Source organism: Drosophila mauritiana, chromosome 3L, assembly GCF_004382145.1.
Source record: "Drosophila mauritiana strain mau12 chromosome 3L, ASM438214v1, whole genome shotgun sequence".
Classification (NCBI taxonomy): domain Eukaryota; kingdom Metazoa; phylum Arthropoda; class Insecta; order Diptera; family Drosophilidae; genus Drosophila; species Drosophila mauritiana.
This window is the reverse complement of record NC_046669.1, coordinates 20661462-20676014: the sequence shown is the minus strand read 5'-3', so window position 1 is coordinate 20676014 and position 14553 is coordinate 20661462. Positions and strand designations below refer to the sequence as shown.

The 14553-nt window shown below is 43.6% G+C and overlaps 2 protein-coding genes across 3 annotated transcripts in view; both read right to left on the bottom strand.

The window, feature by feature from the left end:
- The window catches only part of LOC117139563 (ecdysone-induced protein 78C), a 31752-nt gene that overhangs the window by 6104 nt on the left and 11095 nt on the right, over window positions 1-14553 (bottom strand). The window lies entirely within an intron of this gene.
- On the bottom strand, window positions 437-4484 carry LOC117139564. Of its 2 annotated transcripts, XM_033301961.1 has the most exons (3): window positions 1817-4484; window positions 1688-1730; window positions 437-1629 (listed from the first exon to the last, which is right to left on the bottom strand). In XM_033301961.1, exons 2-3 carry the CDS (start codon window positions 1695-1697, stop codon window positions 1082-1084), a joined length of 558 nt encoding a protein of 185 aa, XP_033157852.1. In that variant the 5' UTR covers window positions 1698-1730; window positions 1817-4484; the 3' UTR covers window positions 437-1081. The 2 variants fall into 2 exon arrangements, with proteins under 2 accessions (XP_033157852.1, XP_033157851.1); XM_033301960.1 differs by having other exon boundaries at window positions 1688-4484.

Sequence of the window (14553 nt, the reverse complement as noted above, 5' to 3'; positions counted from 1 at the left end):
CCCCGCGCCGCCCCCTTCCCCAACGCCCATCTGGTGACCTCGTTTGAGGTCGTTCGTTCACCTGTCGCTGCTGGCTGCACTTAATGCACCTTATACACTCTACATTTGCATGACTTCCCGGGCGAGCCATTGTATGTGTGTGTGTGCGTGTGTACTATGTGTGTTTACCCAGTTACGAAATTGTCCAAAATGCTGCGGCTTACTGCCGGGTGAAAGTTTGTTGCTTGCTTGCTGTGCCACAGCTGTTGGAATACCCTATGTTCGGCTGAATTTGGGTAGTATTATTAAATCTATGAGGAGCATAATGCAATGCATTAAAAACTAGTTAAGTCATGTAAGCCAAATCTAATAGCAACCTAACAATCTCTGTTATATTCAAGAGCTCACAAAAAAACCTAATAAAGTTAATATTTTCAGAGGTTTCGTGAATTGGGATTGCACTCCTTTTTTCGCGCCGTGTACGAAGCTGAGCATTACTTTTGTTTGCTTTCATATGCACCTGGGTGTGCCAGTCAGTTTGCGAGTGTGTGCCGCTCTATCTGGAACAGCTAAAATTGTTAGTTGCGTGCTAAATTTGTTGCTTTTCTCAGCCGGCGGTGGCAACAGCGGCAACAACAACTCGAACGCAGCAACCGCCCACACGCTCCCACACAACAACAATAACAGCAATAATAGTAGAAGCAACAATAACAATGAACTGCAAAATTGTGTCAAGCAATTTGCGTAAATTATCGCCATGTTGTTGGATTTTTGCCTATTCGCTGACTATTCATGAGTACAATTGCAGTTTAATGACCGTTCAAATTAACTTTGCCTCACTTCGATTTGCCATGACACATATTTATTTGATTTAATCTTCCCCGATGGCAGTTGGTCCACAGTTAATTTACTTTTCTTACAGCTTTAAGTCCCCCTGGAGTCCGTCACCAATCACAACTTGGTTATAAAGCACAAGTATTTACTTTTGCTGATATAATATTGATGGATTTTTATAGGCGAACAATAGATATACGTAGGTAACAATATGAGGAAGAATAAATTCAAGAAAAGAATATTCTTTAATACCTAAAAGTGGCGTGTCTTAGTCCTGGTTGGCGGGACAGTTTGTGACACTATAGGAATAATCGCACACATTTCTCTCCCGATCGAACCATTTTCCCAGCTCGCAGAGTCCCAAAACGGCGCATTTTCCATAGCAGGTGTAAAAATTTCGACAATGATCCGGATGGGGGATACTGTTTTCTTCCAATTGACACGTCACATTATCGTCACAAGGTCCTGAAGTAGATGTAGGTGTAGGTGGAGCTGCAGTCGTTGTGGTTGTGGTCGTGGTCGTGGTGACGGGCGGAGGGACGGTAGAGTTTGCTGAACAAGTGCCATCGAATCTTGGACACTGACCCAGTACGCAGGTCTTCAAGGAAATGTCGAAAATCAGACCCTGAGGGCACTTCACCTTCTCGTAGGAGCCATCGCCACAAATGTAGTAACCGGCGCAATCTTCGCAGTCCGGAACCAAATCGTTCACCAAATGACCCGAGCATATGCATATTTCATCTGCATTGTAGGTGTAAAACTGTCCGGAAGTGAAATAATCACAGAGGATGCACAGTCCTGCCAAGAGTACCAGAGCTGCAAAGTGTGTCCTTAGGATCTGCTACCATATTAACCGAATCCTGATAATGCTCACCCAACTTCATGCTTTCAGCAATATTTCAGAATCTCAACTGAAGCTTTACCGTTTAACAAATCGAATTTATAGACATATTTTAGTTACATAATGGCTAGACAAACTGTTTCATTGTTGCATTCTATTTACCTTGCAATTGACCCAACTCCTCGGTATGTCCACACCACACAACCCACTTCAGATAAAGCAAAATCTACGCTTATTTTATAACCAATAATCGCTACAACTAAATCCAAACAAGTCGATGGATAAGAAAACCATCGTACGTATAGCACGTGTTCGCACATTTACGTTTTTGGGGCAGGGCAAACAGTCAGAATATGAATAAAAAATCGAGCGAGAAATCAAAGGCAGCCATATATGCAAATTTTGAACTGACCTACTCCCATAAGAAAATCAAATAAAGCCAGGCGAACGATACCGATACTATACGATACGATTCGATACGAAATAAAACTAAACCAAAGTAAACCAAACCGAAACGAAACGATACGAAACGAGTCGGATGGAGAACGTCAAGAAATATCAAAATTTCAGTGCTGGCAAATATTTATGGAAATCCTAAGCGGAGGGCGTCGATCTCGATTCAATCAGATTGTGTGGATTTTTCGAACAGCGGGCGATTGACAGATTCCAATGGCAAATTGCGGGCAATTAGCGGGGATTTGGAGAAAGGCTTTCCACAACGTGTAAATGGAACCACCTTCGGGGGAATAATTTCTTCTTTTTCTTTTTCCCATTCACATGCTCATCCGAGCTGCTGACCCGCCTTCAAATACTCCAGACCTCCGATTCCGATTCTGATTCCCTATCCACACGGACCACACACACATACATAGATATACGTATACACACTACGTATACATAATTCACTTAAGCGCGCTCAACGAAGCGAGATGAATGACCTCAATTTGAATAGTTGTCCATATAGCCAAAGTTCCCTCTCGGAATTTCGGGTGCCATTTAAATCAACAAAGGCCACCGCCTACTTTTTCTGACTTTTTTCTTTCATTTGACAATCTCTTCTTTTTCGTTCTGTTTTCACGTTGATTGCATTCTTGTAAAATTATTCAAATGCTCCACAATTTCGGGGCCAGTTCTCCTCTACCATAAAGCTGGGGAATCGAGGTTATAATTATTGTGCTGAAAGGAGTGGCTGCCCCGACGCCTTCCTCATCCATCGTTACAGCGATATGACCATTCACCATCTCCACGACCATCATCATCATCATTGCCACCATCGTCGTTGTCGCAGTCGTTGCCGCTGGCATCGTTTTTCTTTTTATCTATCTGACACAATTCTCTGGGCAAAGTTGAGCTCCACCGCGCCCCTCCCTTGCTGCTCGGATTTTTGTTTAGTGACACAGTTTATACGGCGTTCTCTTTTCTCTATTTTTTGTTTTGACTACCTAATTAGATAAAAACGGAGAGTCTTGGGTGGTTGGACTCTCTCCATGGATAGAGTGGCTAGATCGAAGCCAGCGAATAGCCCGCTAATGGGCAGAGGTTTAGATAAATTGCCAGCGACAAGGCTTCATCAGAAATCTGTAATAACTGGCGCGCTTCACGTCCGGCCATAAACATTTCAATTAGCCAGCAGCTTAGCGTAGATTATCGCCAGCAGAGTGCCGACTTCCAAAAATATACGGACACCGAAAGAAATCTGTTCTATATATTTCAATATAATTTTCATTTCATAAATTTAACATCTGGACTTTTAAGAGCTAAAAAGAAGTGTTAGTTTTGAAAACGCATTAAAAACAGTGTTGTAAAAATCGAATATAAAAATGAAAGGGAAATGAACGGAATAGCGTGAAACTGCGAAGTAATAAACATTGTTTTTTTGCGGTGTGGTCTCCGCGGAATTACCACATCATTAAGAGTATTTTGAACCTGCTCGAATAAGCATTTTCGTAAACCGCATTTATGGGATGCTGCGTCAGAATCGAAAATGAATTTCAGTCTCGCATTAGGCATGCAGAATTAAAAATTAAAGCGCTCGAAATTAAAAGTTTAACTGCCGGAAGCAGGTCTAACTGTAAACCGCAAGCGGGCAAACAAGTCGCGGGCAACGCGGCGAATGAGTAATGCCGCCGAATTATCGCCGCGAGACGTGCGAATTCGAATGTTCTTATCAAATATTTGTACTGAAATATGCGGCTAAATTAAAACAAAAAGCAAAACAACAAACAAAACAAGGCAGACGGTCAAAAAAAGTAGCAAGAGGACAAAAATCAAATAAAATAGAAGAGGAAAAATAGGTTATGATGCTCCACTTTGATAAGCTGCGAGCGCATTAGCAATTAGCGAATTAAATGCCAGCCCAGCGAACGCGCGTTTGTGCTATAAATGTTTCAATGAACTAAAAAAGCCTTGGGATCCCATCCATCTATCTATCTATCTATCTGGCCGAGGGAACCTTAATGAAAAGCACAAACAATTAAATTAGCCAAGAGGCAAAACGTCAGGCCGACAAGACAGAAATTCTATTCGACAGGGCAAAACTAGAACGCCGCCGCATTTGTGAAATGCCAAAGACACACGCATCTCCACAAATACTTTAACACGGTGGAGATACAGATACAGATACATTCAGCACACGAGATCAACGATCCCAACAGATCCGTCGATCGCCGATTGCCGGGTGATCGATCGTTAGGGCAGCTGCTGCCAGCCAGCCAGGCAGTCCAATCCAATCCAATCCGACCCGTGATTGATTGAATTAATAATACGAATTAACAGCGCCAAGTAGGTAAGATCAATGATCGCGAGCCAAATGGAACGGCGGGCGTTTCGGAGGCGCTTCTATCTGCAGAAGCTGCCAAAGTGACTGGAGCTATCAAAACAACGCAACGATATGGATCACAATAGTGGATAATAACTATCCGCTTTGTGGACTGATCATATCAGTACTGTATTGGGCTAAAAAGCTCATCAATTTACTGAACATATCTTGTAAAGTTTTAGGTACAATTTGTAGGTCGTTTTTAAGTACATTTATTTGGTCAGTAACCTCATTTTATTTGCTTACTAATCAGTTTGAATGAGACGAACTGTAATGCAATCTATCTAAGATATGTTTGTTTTGCTTGAATGTATAATCCCATTATCGATTAGTGTTCTAAAATTCCCCTCGATTTGCTGATCCCGTGTAAGAGCCTTCGCATTTCCTTCGAATCTCGGCATAATCAGATCCCGCCGAGCGGCACTGATATCAGCAGCTTCCTGTCCGACTTGACGGCCCCTACTTCTGTCTCAGCATAATATCAACATCGGATCCGTCACCATATTGTCAATGAAAGTCAACAAGAGTCGTTGTCTTCATTATGAGGAGCACTCTCGCAGAGATACTCCATATACGTGCATATATACACACTCGTATGAAGACAGACGATCAATGACCGCGACGTAGAGTTGGTTCCCCCGATCCCCCGATTCCCCGATCCCTGATCGCCGCGATCCGCGTCATTCCCAGATCCCGATGCCCGACCCAATCCCCTCATGTCCCCCCGATCCTTTCGGGGCACTGGCCACTGGCTATGGGGAAATCGGGAATCGGGAATCGGGAATGGGCCCCAGTGCGTTGAACTATAAACGTCGTTCTTTGGCGTTGTTGTGGCTCCTCTTGTTGTTGTTGTTGCTGCTGCTGCTGGAGCATTTCATTCTTGACTTTTTGCCGTGCGCTGTTTGGCAACGTCATCGTCATCAGCAGACGATTACGATCGTCATCATTTTGAGAGTCTGGCCTGGAGTTTGCCCGGCCAGCTTGTTTTGCAATATCATAATCAGAAGCCCCTCCGATTCCCGTTTCTCCACACTATCTGTTGCTCATTTAGCAATTCGGATTCGGTGCAACGAACGCGAATCTCGATTTTTTGCTTTTTCGTGGTTTATTTCGGTGAGTTGTTGTGGCTCCCTTCCTATCTGGATCTTTTACTCGAGTTACTCTCTTTTGCACTGCGAACAATTTTACGATTACCTTGTTTAATATTTCCTTTTAAATATTTAAACTATATATGCAGTATAAAACTATACTTCCATAGCATATTTGCAAGAAATGAAGTGATTAATAGCATTAAAGATTCGAAATCGTTTATCAAACTACATGTTTTTCTCTAAGTGTCAATCGATCAGCTGTGTTGGCTTGATGTTGCTGTGTCGCTGCTGCCGCCTTGAGGTCGATCCCTTTGTGGGCTTTGCTCCGCTTGCGGATTGCTATCAAAATGCAGAGCTGTCGGTGCTTCACCCTTTGCAGTCGCCTTGCCGCCGTCTGTCCGCTCACCCCGCCGCCCCCCCCCCTCGGCCCTTCTCGCTCTTGCTCTCCTCCCTCCCCCGCTGCCCAGTTCGTCCGACCGTCCGTCCGTTCGTCCGTAAAGTGTCAATGCACTTGTTCTTGTTTCAACCGTGCAGCGCGTGTGTATGCCTTTGTGTTTCTCTGTTTGTGCGACTGCGAGATTATGTGATTGTGTTTGCCGGCGTAGTGCGTGTGTGCTTCACTGCGTCGTCTTCGCCTCCTGCTGTTTGGCCTGGCCCCACTTGCCCCTCTTCCTGGCTCAAGCCGGCGGGCCAAATTTCCCACACCACCTTCCCTTTGCCTTGGGGCACCTAGGTTGCTCAATCCTTTTTGCTTTCCGTTTTTCAAGCACTGCAAACTGTGCACTCAGAGAAGTTGGGACGCTAATTGTAACGAATTTTTAAAATGTGTATGATATTTAAGCAAAGTTGTACTATTAGGAAGAACTTGGGGTTATAACACAAATTTATATTTAATTAAGTTAAGTAGGTATCTATAATCTTCATCTGAGAAATCCTAACATATTTACAAATATTGGTCTGCGTATAAAATTTGTTTTTAGTATTAAATATAAATCTACACTATGCTGATTAAATACATAATCTCAAACGTTCTTAAGATACACCATCTCAACTGTTTCCAAAAAGAGCTTAATTTCTGGAATATTTCTGACGGGGTGCTCCATCCCTTTCCTTGCAACGTCGCCTGTTCGCCGTCTGCCTCGAGTGCCTGGCCAGCCAGGCAGCCAGGCAGCCAGGCAGCCAGGCAGCCCCTTCCTTCCTTTCTTGGGCCCTGCTCCGCCCCTGCTTCCTGGCTTCGGCGCTGCTGCACCCCGTGAATGCCCTGATCCGCCCCTGCAGTTCGGTCGTTGCTTCGTTTGTTCGCTGGCTGGCTGGCTGCCTTTGCACTTTGGTGCATCCTTGTCTGGCGTTTGAACTTTTTGTGCTGTGCTGTTTGGCGTGCAATCTTTGTTCGGCAGACGTCTGGCTTTCATTGGTATGGGTGAGTATCTGTGTGAGTGCGTTCGTGTGTGCGTGCGCGTGTGTGCAAGCGATGTGTGTGTGTGTGCATTGGCATTTGACTCCATTTAAAGTTTGTTTCGCTTTATTTTGCAAATAAAATTAACTCCAGCGATTGCCGGAGCATGGAAGTGCAAGTGAAAATTGCTGAAGATGGAGTTGCCAAGTACCACAGCTCTCTCTCTCTTCCTAGGACTGTGTGTGTCTTGTTTCTCCTCCTCGCTGATTGCTTTTTGTGGCACCTACCATGGAGGAGACGCCCCATTCCCATCGCCCTTAACATAACCCACCCAATGTCTGGCTCTGGCGTTTGCTAATGAGCTGAGCTGGCTACGCATAAATATGAAATGGGCACACATTAGCTCAAGGGTTACGAGTTTCCGATGGAGGCAAGAGGGTGGAGGAACAACTCTAAAAGGGATTTGAAAGTGCAGTGGATTGCAGACCTTACAAGTAAGTGCCTCAAATGGATTTGAGCAGAGAGATTGCATGCACAAGTTATGGATATACTTTGAAAGGTATCTGATATGGAATTATATGGAAAATATAAAATATTTGGTTTTGTTTATGTCCACTTTAGTAGTGCAAATACACAGAAAAACAGCCTCATTTCAATAGAGTTTAATTGAGGCGATTTGCCAAATTAATAGGCTGCCCCCCTCTTTGACCAAAATACCCCGCTGAAATCATGTTAGGCGTGTTAGACATTTACCAGCGACCCCGATCCACGCGTTTAACCCACTTTAAACTTGTCTGTTTTCGGGGCACACAGTCACAGTCATTAGGCGGCCGACAAAAACTCCATCTTTATCTGCAAATCCATCGCATGTCTCATCGGCTGGTGAGACGGAGTCTCGGAAACAGCCTCTGTTTTTGTGCTTGTTTTTCGCTCCGGTCTCCGCTGAGAGCCATCAACAGCATTTAATAGGCTCATCAACACACGGAGTCGTTGCTGCAGCTCCACCCAAGCAAAACCCCCGCCACCCGCACTCGAAAACCCCTTTTCCATCACCTAGACAGCCGACAAAAACCACCTGTACAACATTTTAATACATTTTGTAATAAAAACAGACGTCATTAAATGGCGACTCGCAAGTAACTGGCGAGATACGCTTCTGCGACTCCAGCCCAGCACCTCCCAACTTCCCCGCGAGTGTGCCGCTCACACTCCGGCCCCTCGAAACAGTTACTGCCAACGCCCCTGTCCATTCCATTCCACTCAGTTCAGTTGAGTTCACTACGGTCTGGTTTCGTTCTCTGGGGCTTGAATTTACTCGGTTCTCGACTCGGAATTCTCGGTTCTGTTCTGTTTAACGCTCTGAATGGAGCAGCCGACCCGTCTCCATTTGTGGCAGGCCCCACATATGAATGGCTACATGGCTATAGCCTCTGTCTGTCAATCACATGTTGTTAGTGCACCCAAAAAAAAGCTATACTATTAAAGCCAAACAAAAGAATGGTAAGGGCAAAAATAGTCGTACTTAAAGTTGTGCTTATATCTTATAGTGGTTAATGGTCATCTTTTATACGAGCTCAAGTTTCAAAATTTTTAAGACTTTCCTGTATTTCCGGATAATAGTTGGAATAATTTTTGAAAAATTTTAAATTAAATATTTAAATCCTTTCGTTAGAGACTTGCATTTATGTTTTGTAGTAAACTCGAGTTCCGGAATTTACTAGAAATTTTCGTGTAGTGCTTATGCATTAAATGCATTTGTTAAACGGATATCTGCGTGCTACTTTTTCTTCATCAACACCATCAGCATTATCATCTGTGGTTATGCCTGCCACCTTGCCACATTTGTGGTTGGATCTAGAGATCTTGGGGCATACGAAAACGGTATACCCGAGTAAGCTGAATACCAGAGATTTGAGAGGTACGATTGAGGGCGTTCTTAGAATTTAGAGGTCACTTCTTGTGCTCAGCCAGCAACTGCAACTCGACTGGGTATCAGTTAGTGTATCTTTCTTACTGTATCTCGACCTGCCAATGCAGCCAAGCGAATCTTTTTGTGGCGGCTGCCAGTCCAAATCAAAACTAAAACAGTTTGCGGTATATTCTTGGCACAAAACTGTCAATTATGACGAGGGCTAACCAAACAAAATCCACTGGCCCACAAAACGGTTTTGAAAGTTCTCCATTCGAGTGGCGAAACCATCGAAACACTGCGTTCTCGCTCCCCCCTGTGCAAAATGGGATATTTCGTTATTTGGTTACCAATCCATATAAGTTCATTAATGTCAACGGACAATGCGAACCCACCCATTTCGTTTGCTAATGACACACACACAAAGCAGACGAAATAAAATTATAATGAATAAATAACAAGAAATAACAGGCACACAGATACCGAGAGATACAAATGTAGCTGGCATAAGAAAAAAGAAATATGTAGGTCAATTCTGTAATAAACTAGACGGCAAAAGCCAGAACTTTGCGAGAGATTCCCAGCCAGAATCCGTAGGAATTAGAGCTGCAAATGATTTCAGCTGATTCCAGGCGGCACCCAGAGTTATGAACCCCACTTTTTAAAAAACTTTTCTTTTTTTCCGTTTTTGTCTTTTGGCCAAGTCAATTACCCTGAGTTGGGTAATTGGCCTCAGCGCCGCTCGCAGCTTAACTGTTAATGGGCGCTTGACTTGGTTTTTGGCTTAACGGTAACAGAACGACTTTTTGGTCAATGAGCTTGGGATTGGGATAGAGATTCAGCAGATTTAGATGGCAAGTATCTGAGCGAATGAGTGCGCGTATCTCATGGATACATATTTTAGTGGCTGTGCTAGTTTAGCCCCGCTCGGCAGATGATTTCATGCTTTTCAGATTTAATTGTTATTCATTCGGTCGGTCTGTCGTCTGTGTGTTCGTTTGATTTTTTTATATTTTTGTTGCTTTTGTTTCTTTGCCTTACGTTTTAGTTTCATTTTTGGCTTTGGCCAAACCTTGAACCGCACGCGCTCAGTTTATTGGCCGCTTTTTTACTACAAATACCGTTCATTCGCTTCGCTTGGCTTCGACTGACTTTCCGATGATGACGCCGGCGAACGTTGATTATGAAGATCATCATCGCCGTTCTGTGGGTTATTCGATGGGTAGGTATATATTTGCCCAGGCCCAAGTATGTATCTATATCCTACTCTGCTCCTGTTACTGCTGCTGAATTTAATAAAGGTGAAACCTGGCCAAAAAGTTTGGGGCCTACTTAACCCAGTTGTTGTAGCATACCATTTATTTACTAATGCTTTTAGCTATCCTTTACTCAGACTAATTCAATATGCTCATCGTAGCTGGCAGCAGTATCAATAGTACTGCTCGTAGTATTCTTATTGGGGCTCTTTTATAAATGTTAGTAGCAGTATTAACATTATGCTGTCTTATTAGAGGGTATTCACTAGTCGAATTACCCTGACCTGTGCATTTGATTCGCTTAGCAAAAAGCTAAAAACGCACAAGGACAACACTTAATGTTAATGAACTCGGCAAACAAGTGCATGAGTATAAGTTCGTGTATCTCTATCTGTATCTGTGTATCCACCTATCTATGTAGCAGTATCTCGGGGCATTGTTTGTATAGTTTGCGAATTTGTCAACTATTTTATGCGAGGCCCCTGGCCATACGTACGTACAAACATATGTATATATGTAGATAGATGGCCGTGCTAACAAACATAATGGATGCAATACAAATGTACATGTTCGCACACAGGCCGAGATTCAACGAGACTCGAGGAGAACCAGCGAAACCCGAGCTCGAATCGCAGAAGCAGATGCTGCCATTAGCCTAATAGGAATCAGCTCTATGCACCTGTTCGTTCGCCTGGCTCTTTATGTTTCCGGTTCTGATTAGAAGCAGCGGCGGGAATCTTGAGCCCAAGGAATGCAAATCAATTGCCCCACGGGCCAAAGGAGTCAAATCAAAACAGAGAGGCACACACGGCTAAAACGCCTAACCAGTTTCGCAATTGCAAACCAGTTTAGATTGTTATTTTTTCAGGGTGCCCAGTTGTAATGTTTAATCCGAACGAAATTGCCAATTGGCAGGCAAATCGGAAGTAAAACTGGCCCACCACAAAGACAGGAAGTGCGCTGACCCCGCGATGCGGATGATTAGTCAGCGATTGGAGAGTGATAATTCGACATTGCGTATACGCCGTGTATGCTGCATGCTAAATACACACGCAGCATCTGTAACCCCGGATTTTCTTCCCGGAAATGAAGCGAAAAAAACAACAAGCATTTACCATTCAGCTCCTGCCGCGGAGGTTATCCAAAAATAGGCTCTCCTTCTGCTTTTTGATTTCGAAAACTTCACTTAAGCTGGTTTTCTTTTCTTTTGCTTTAATTTCACTGCTCTGCTTTTTGGTTAAATTTTACTTATTTTTTTGTATTTTATTTTTGGGCTAAGGAAGAGGAGTTCTTCTGCTCTGGGGTTTTGAAATTCAAATCACAAAATGGCCCGATTTCAATTTATGCAACCGATTGCTTCGCTCTCGATATATACAAATATATTTGTTTCGTATTGAACGCACTTTTATGTGAAGTTTTAGGCCGACAATTGATACACAAAAATATGTTGGTTTGTTTGTTTGTTTGCCAGCGAATCACTGTTGTTGCTGCTGCTGCTGCTGTTGCTGCTGCTTGATGTTGCTGTTGTAACTTGGTATTTCGGAGCGTTCGCGTGCCGCGCGCTTTGAGCAACGAGAGACAACTGAAAACGACAGCGAAACGAAGGCGAAAAGTGGCCAACGTCGCAGTCACTGCCTCGGCTGGCGTCGCTGGCGCAGTCGACGTTGACGCCGGCACCAGGGGCTAAGCTTTTACAGTTTGCCAGCAGCAACAACACAGCAGCAGCTGAAGAATACACCAAGCAAAACAAAGAAGCGAAAAGAGCAGTCGGCTTAAAAATCAGAAAGAGAGAGATATAACGAACAGAAAGGGAGGGCTACACAAATCTGAAAGAGACGGCAATAAGAGAGAGCACGGAGAGAGCTTTTGCTGAGCGCTTTTGCTTTTGCGAGTGCAGCATGAAGCATTGCAGTTGCAGCGACGCCGGCAGAGCACCAATTGAAATTGAGTAACAAGATTTGCTGATGTTGCTGCTGCTGCCTCTGATGTGTTTGTTGCATGCAACTGCTGCTGCGGCTGCTGCGACTTCTGCGACTGCAAAAGAAGAAAAAGCTGCCTAACCGGTGTTAGATGCATTTGCATCTGTTTTGCACGTTTTTCTTCAGCAGTTTGGCAATGTAGCCGTTGGCACATAAAATCAAAATGAAAAACGAGCCAAGGAAAAGGCAGCCTCCGCTTCAGCCGAAGTTACATAAGCCTTGATTTAGATGACGGCTTAAATGTGCATGTATGCGTGAGCTTTGCAATAAGGAAGTGACTTTTCATGTCAGTGTTGTTGTTTTAGTTGCTTTTCTTGCTGTTGCAGTTGGAATTGCCATTGCTCGGCTTTTTCTTGGATCTGATTGCCCGGGGACAACAGGACGCATCGCTTGACAATTTCCTGCTTTCCACCACTTTTCGATAGTTTTCCCACACAAAAACCAAATGACATCCGCTGGATATTTGAAAATTTAGTCAATTTGCAATGAAAGTTTGGCTTTAGTGGGCTAAATGAGGATGGGTGTGGACATTTACATTATAAAGAGAAAGCACTTAATGTTATTTCGAACAACAAAAGTTATTTAAAAAATATTTAAATTGTTTTTACTATTGCTTAAATTTATTGTGAAAACTTATATATCTTCTTCTTTTCAGGTGATTAACTCGACTAATTGAGCTCTTAGTCAGTTCTAGGTAGGGTTTCGAATGCACTCCCTTAATTGGGGTAGACCGTATTCAACCTACTCGAAAACCGTTAGAGGAGCTCTGGCTAATTTACAGCACGCAACACGCTGCGGTTAAGTGTGTTTTAAAATCGTATTATGACCCCTCCTCGTGCATTGGATTCTCCAGCAAATCTGTACACCGCACTGCCCCTGGAAATTGCACGCGTCTCAAGGGCCGACTTCCTCCAGAAATGCACTTCTTACCCCTGGCTGGCCATTCGCCCAGTTCCCTTCCCAGTTCCCTTTTTGGCATGTCAGGCACGTCTTAACACGCTGCCAGTTTTGATTTAATTTAGTAGCGACTCAGAGATGCGGCGCATAGTCGGGCAACTCGAGTACTTGGTACAGGGAGCCACCATCGATCACGCTCTCCATCGTCTTCATCGTTTTCATTTCATAAGGCGCATTAAGGTGCATTGAGATCAGCCGCAGATCAGCAGCTCGAGCAATTTGCCATGCAACCTCAACCTCAAAGTCCATCCTCATCTTCGTCGGGTTGATTAAGCAGTTAAGTCGGAGGAGCGCTGAAGGTGTTCCCAACAAGCCGTCAAAGTGGCCGCCACCATGATGATCATCATCGTCAACTGTGGCCACACTCGAGAGCACACACATCACATCGCCACCACTCCACTCCACTCCACACCCTTCCGCCTTTTTCCTTGGCCCCTTTTCCTTTCCCGGCAAAAAGGTCAACGCATTCTGCAAAATCGTAGAGGGAAATGCCACACAACAACAACTGCCACTGCTGCAACATGGCAGCGGCGTGTTAATTGAAGACAGCCACTCCGACGAAGGGGGGCTTAAGTGAATCGAAGGGGGCTATGTAGCTATAGAGCTGCATAGCATTGGCCAGCCTGTTCGAAATCCAAAACGCTTCACTGATTTCTGCGTTGGCAGCGGCAACTCGCCGTAATGCAATGGTTGCTGCTGCCACCGCAGCACATTTGAAGTTGCTTCCTCATTTCTGCGGCATGCACAAACTCATAACAATACACAAGGAAAAACGGTGCCAACAAACTGCTAACTAATTACAATAGGGAAGTAAGTAAAACTATTAAACCTGTTACTCGTGGACTAAAAAGGTATACTAGATTCGTTTAAAAATATTTGGTAGAAGGAAGGGTTAGCGAACCTATAAAATATATTTTTCCCGATCAGGATCAATAGCAGAGTCCATTGGCCATCTGGATTCTGAAACTACCAAAGCTTGCTAGTTGGTTCTAGTCACGCATACGCTGTGCAATGTTACTTCAGAACAATGCAACCCCTCATTTTCTTAAAATTTTTGTTTATACATGACTATTATATACATAGCAAAAAAATATTGAAATGTCTTTTTTCACTGCCACTAACTGAGTAAGGGGTATCTGATAGTCGAGGAAAAAGAGTATATCTCCTCTATTTCTTTTGTTTATACCCGCCAATTTCTTTTCAAAAACAAAAAAATATTTAAATTTTTTTCCGATCATCCACTAGCTGAGTAATGGTTATCTGATAGTCGAAGAATTCGAGTATATCGTTATTTTTTGAATTTTTTTTAAATAAGCAATTTATTTATATAATGTGTAATCCTATCAGAATTTTAAACTTTAACTTTTAAGCTCCTTTTCAATGCGCAGTCTTTAATGTCCGCCTGATTTCCCTTCCTGGTCATTGTAATTATAGCAAAAAAGGCTTTCCATGGCTTTGGACATCGCAGCTGCAATGCACCCATAAAGCCGCTC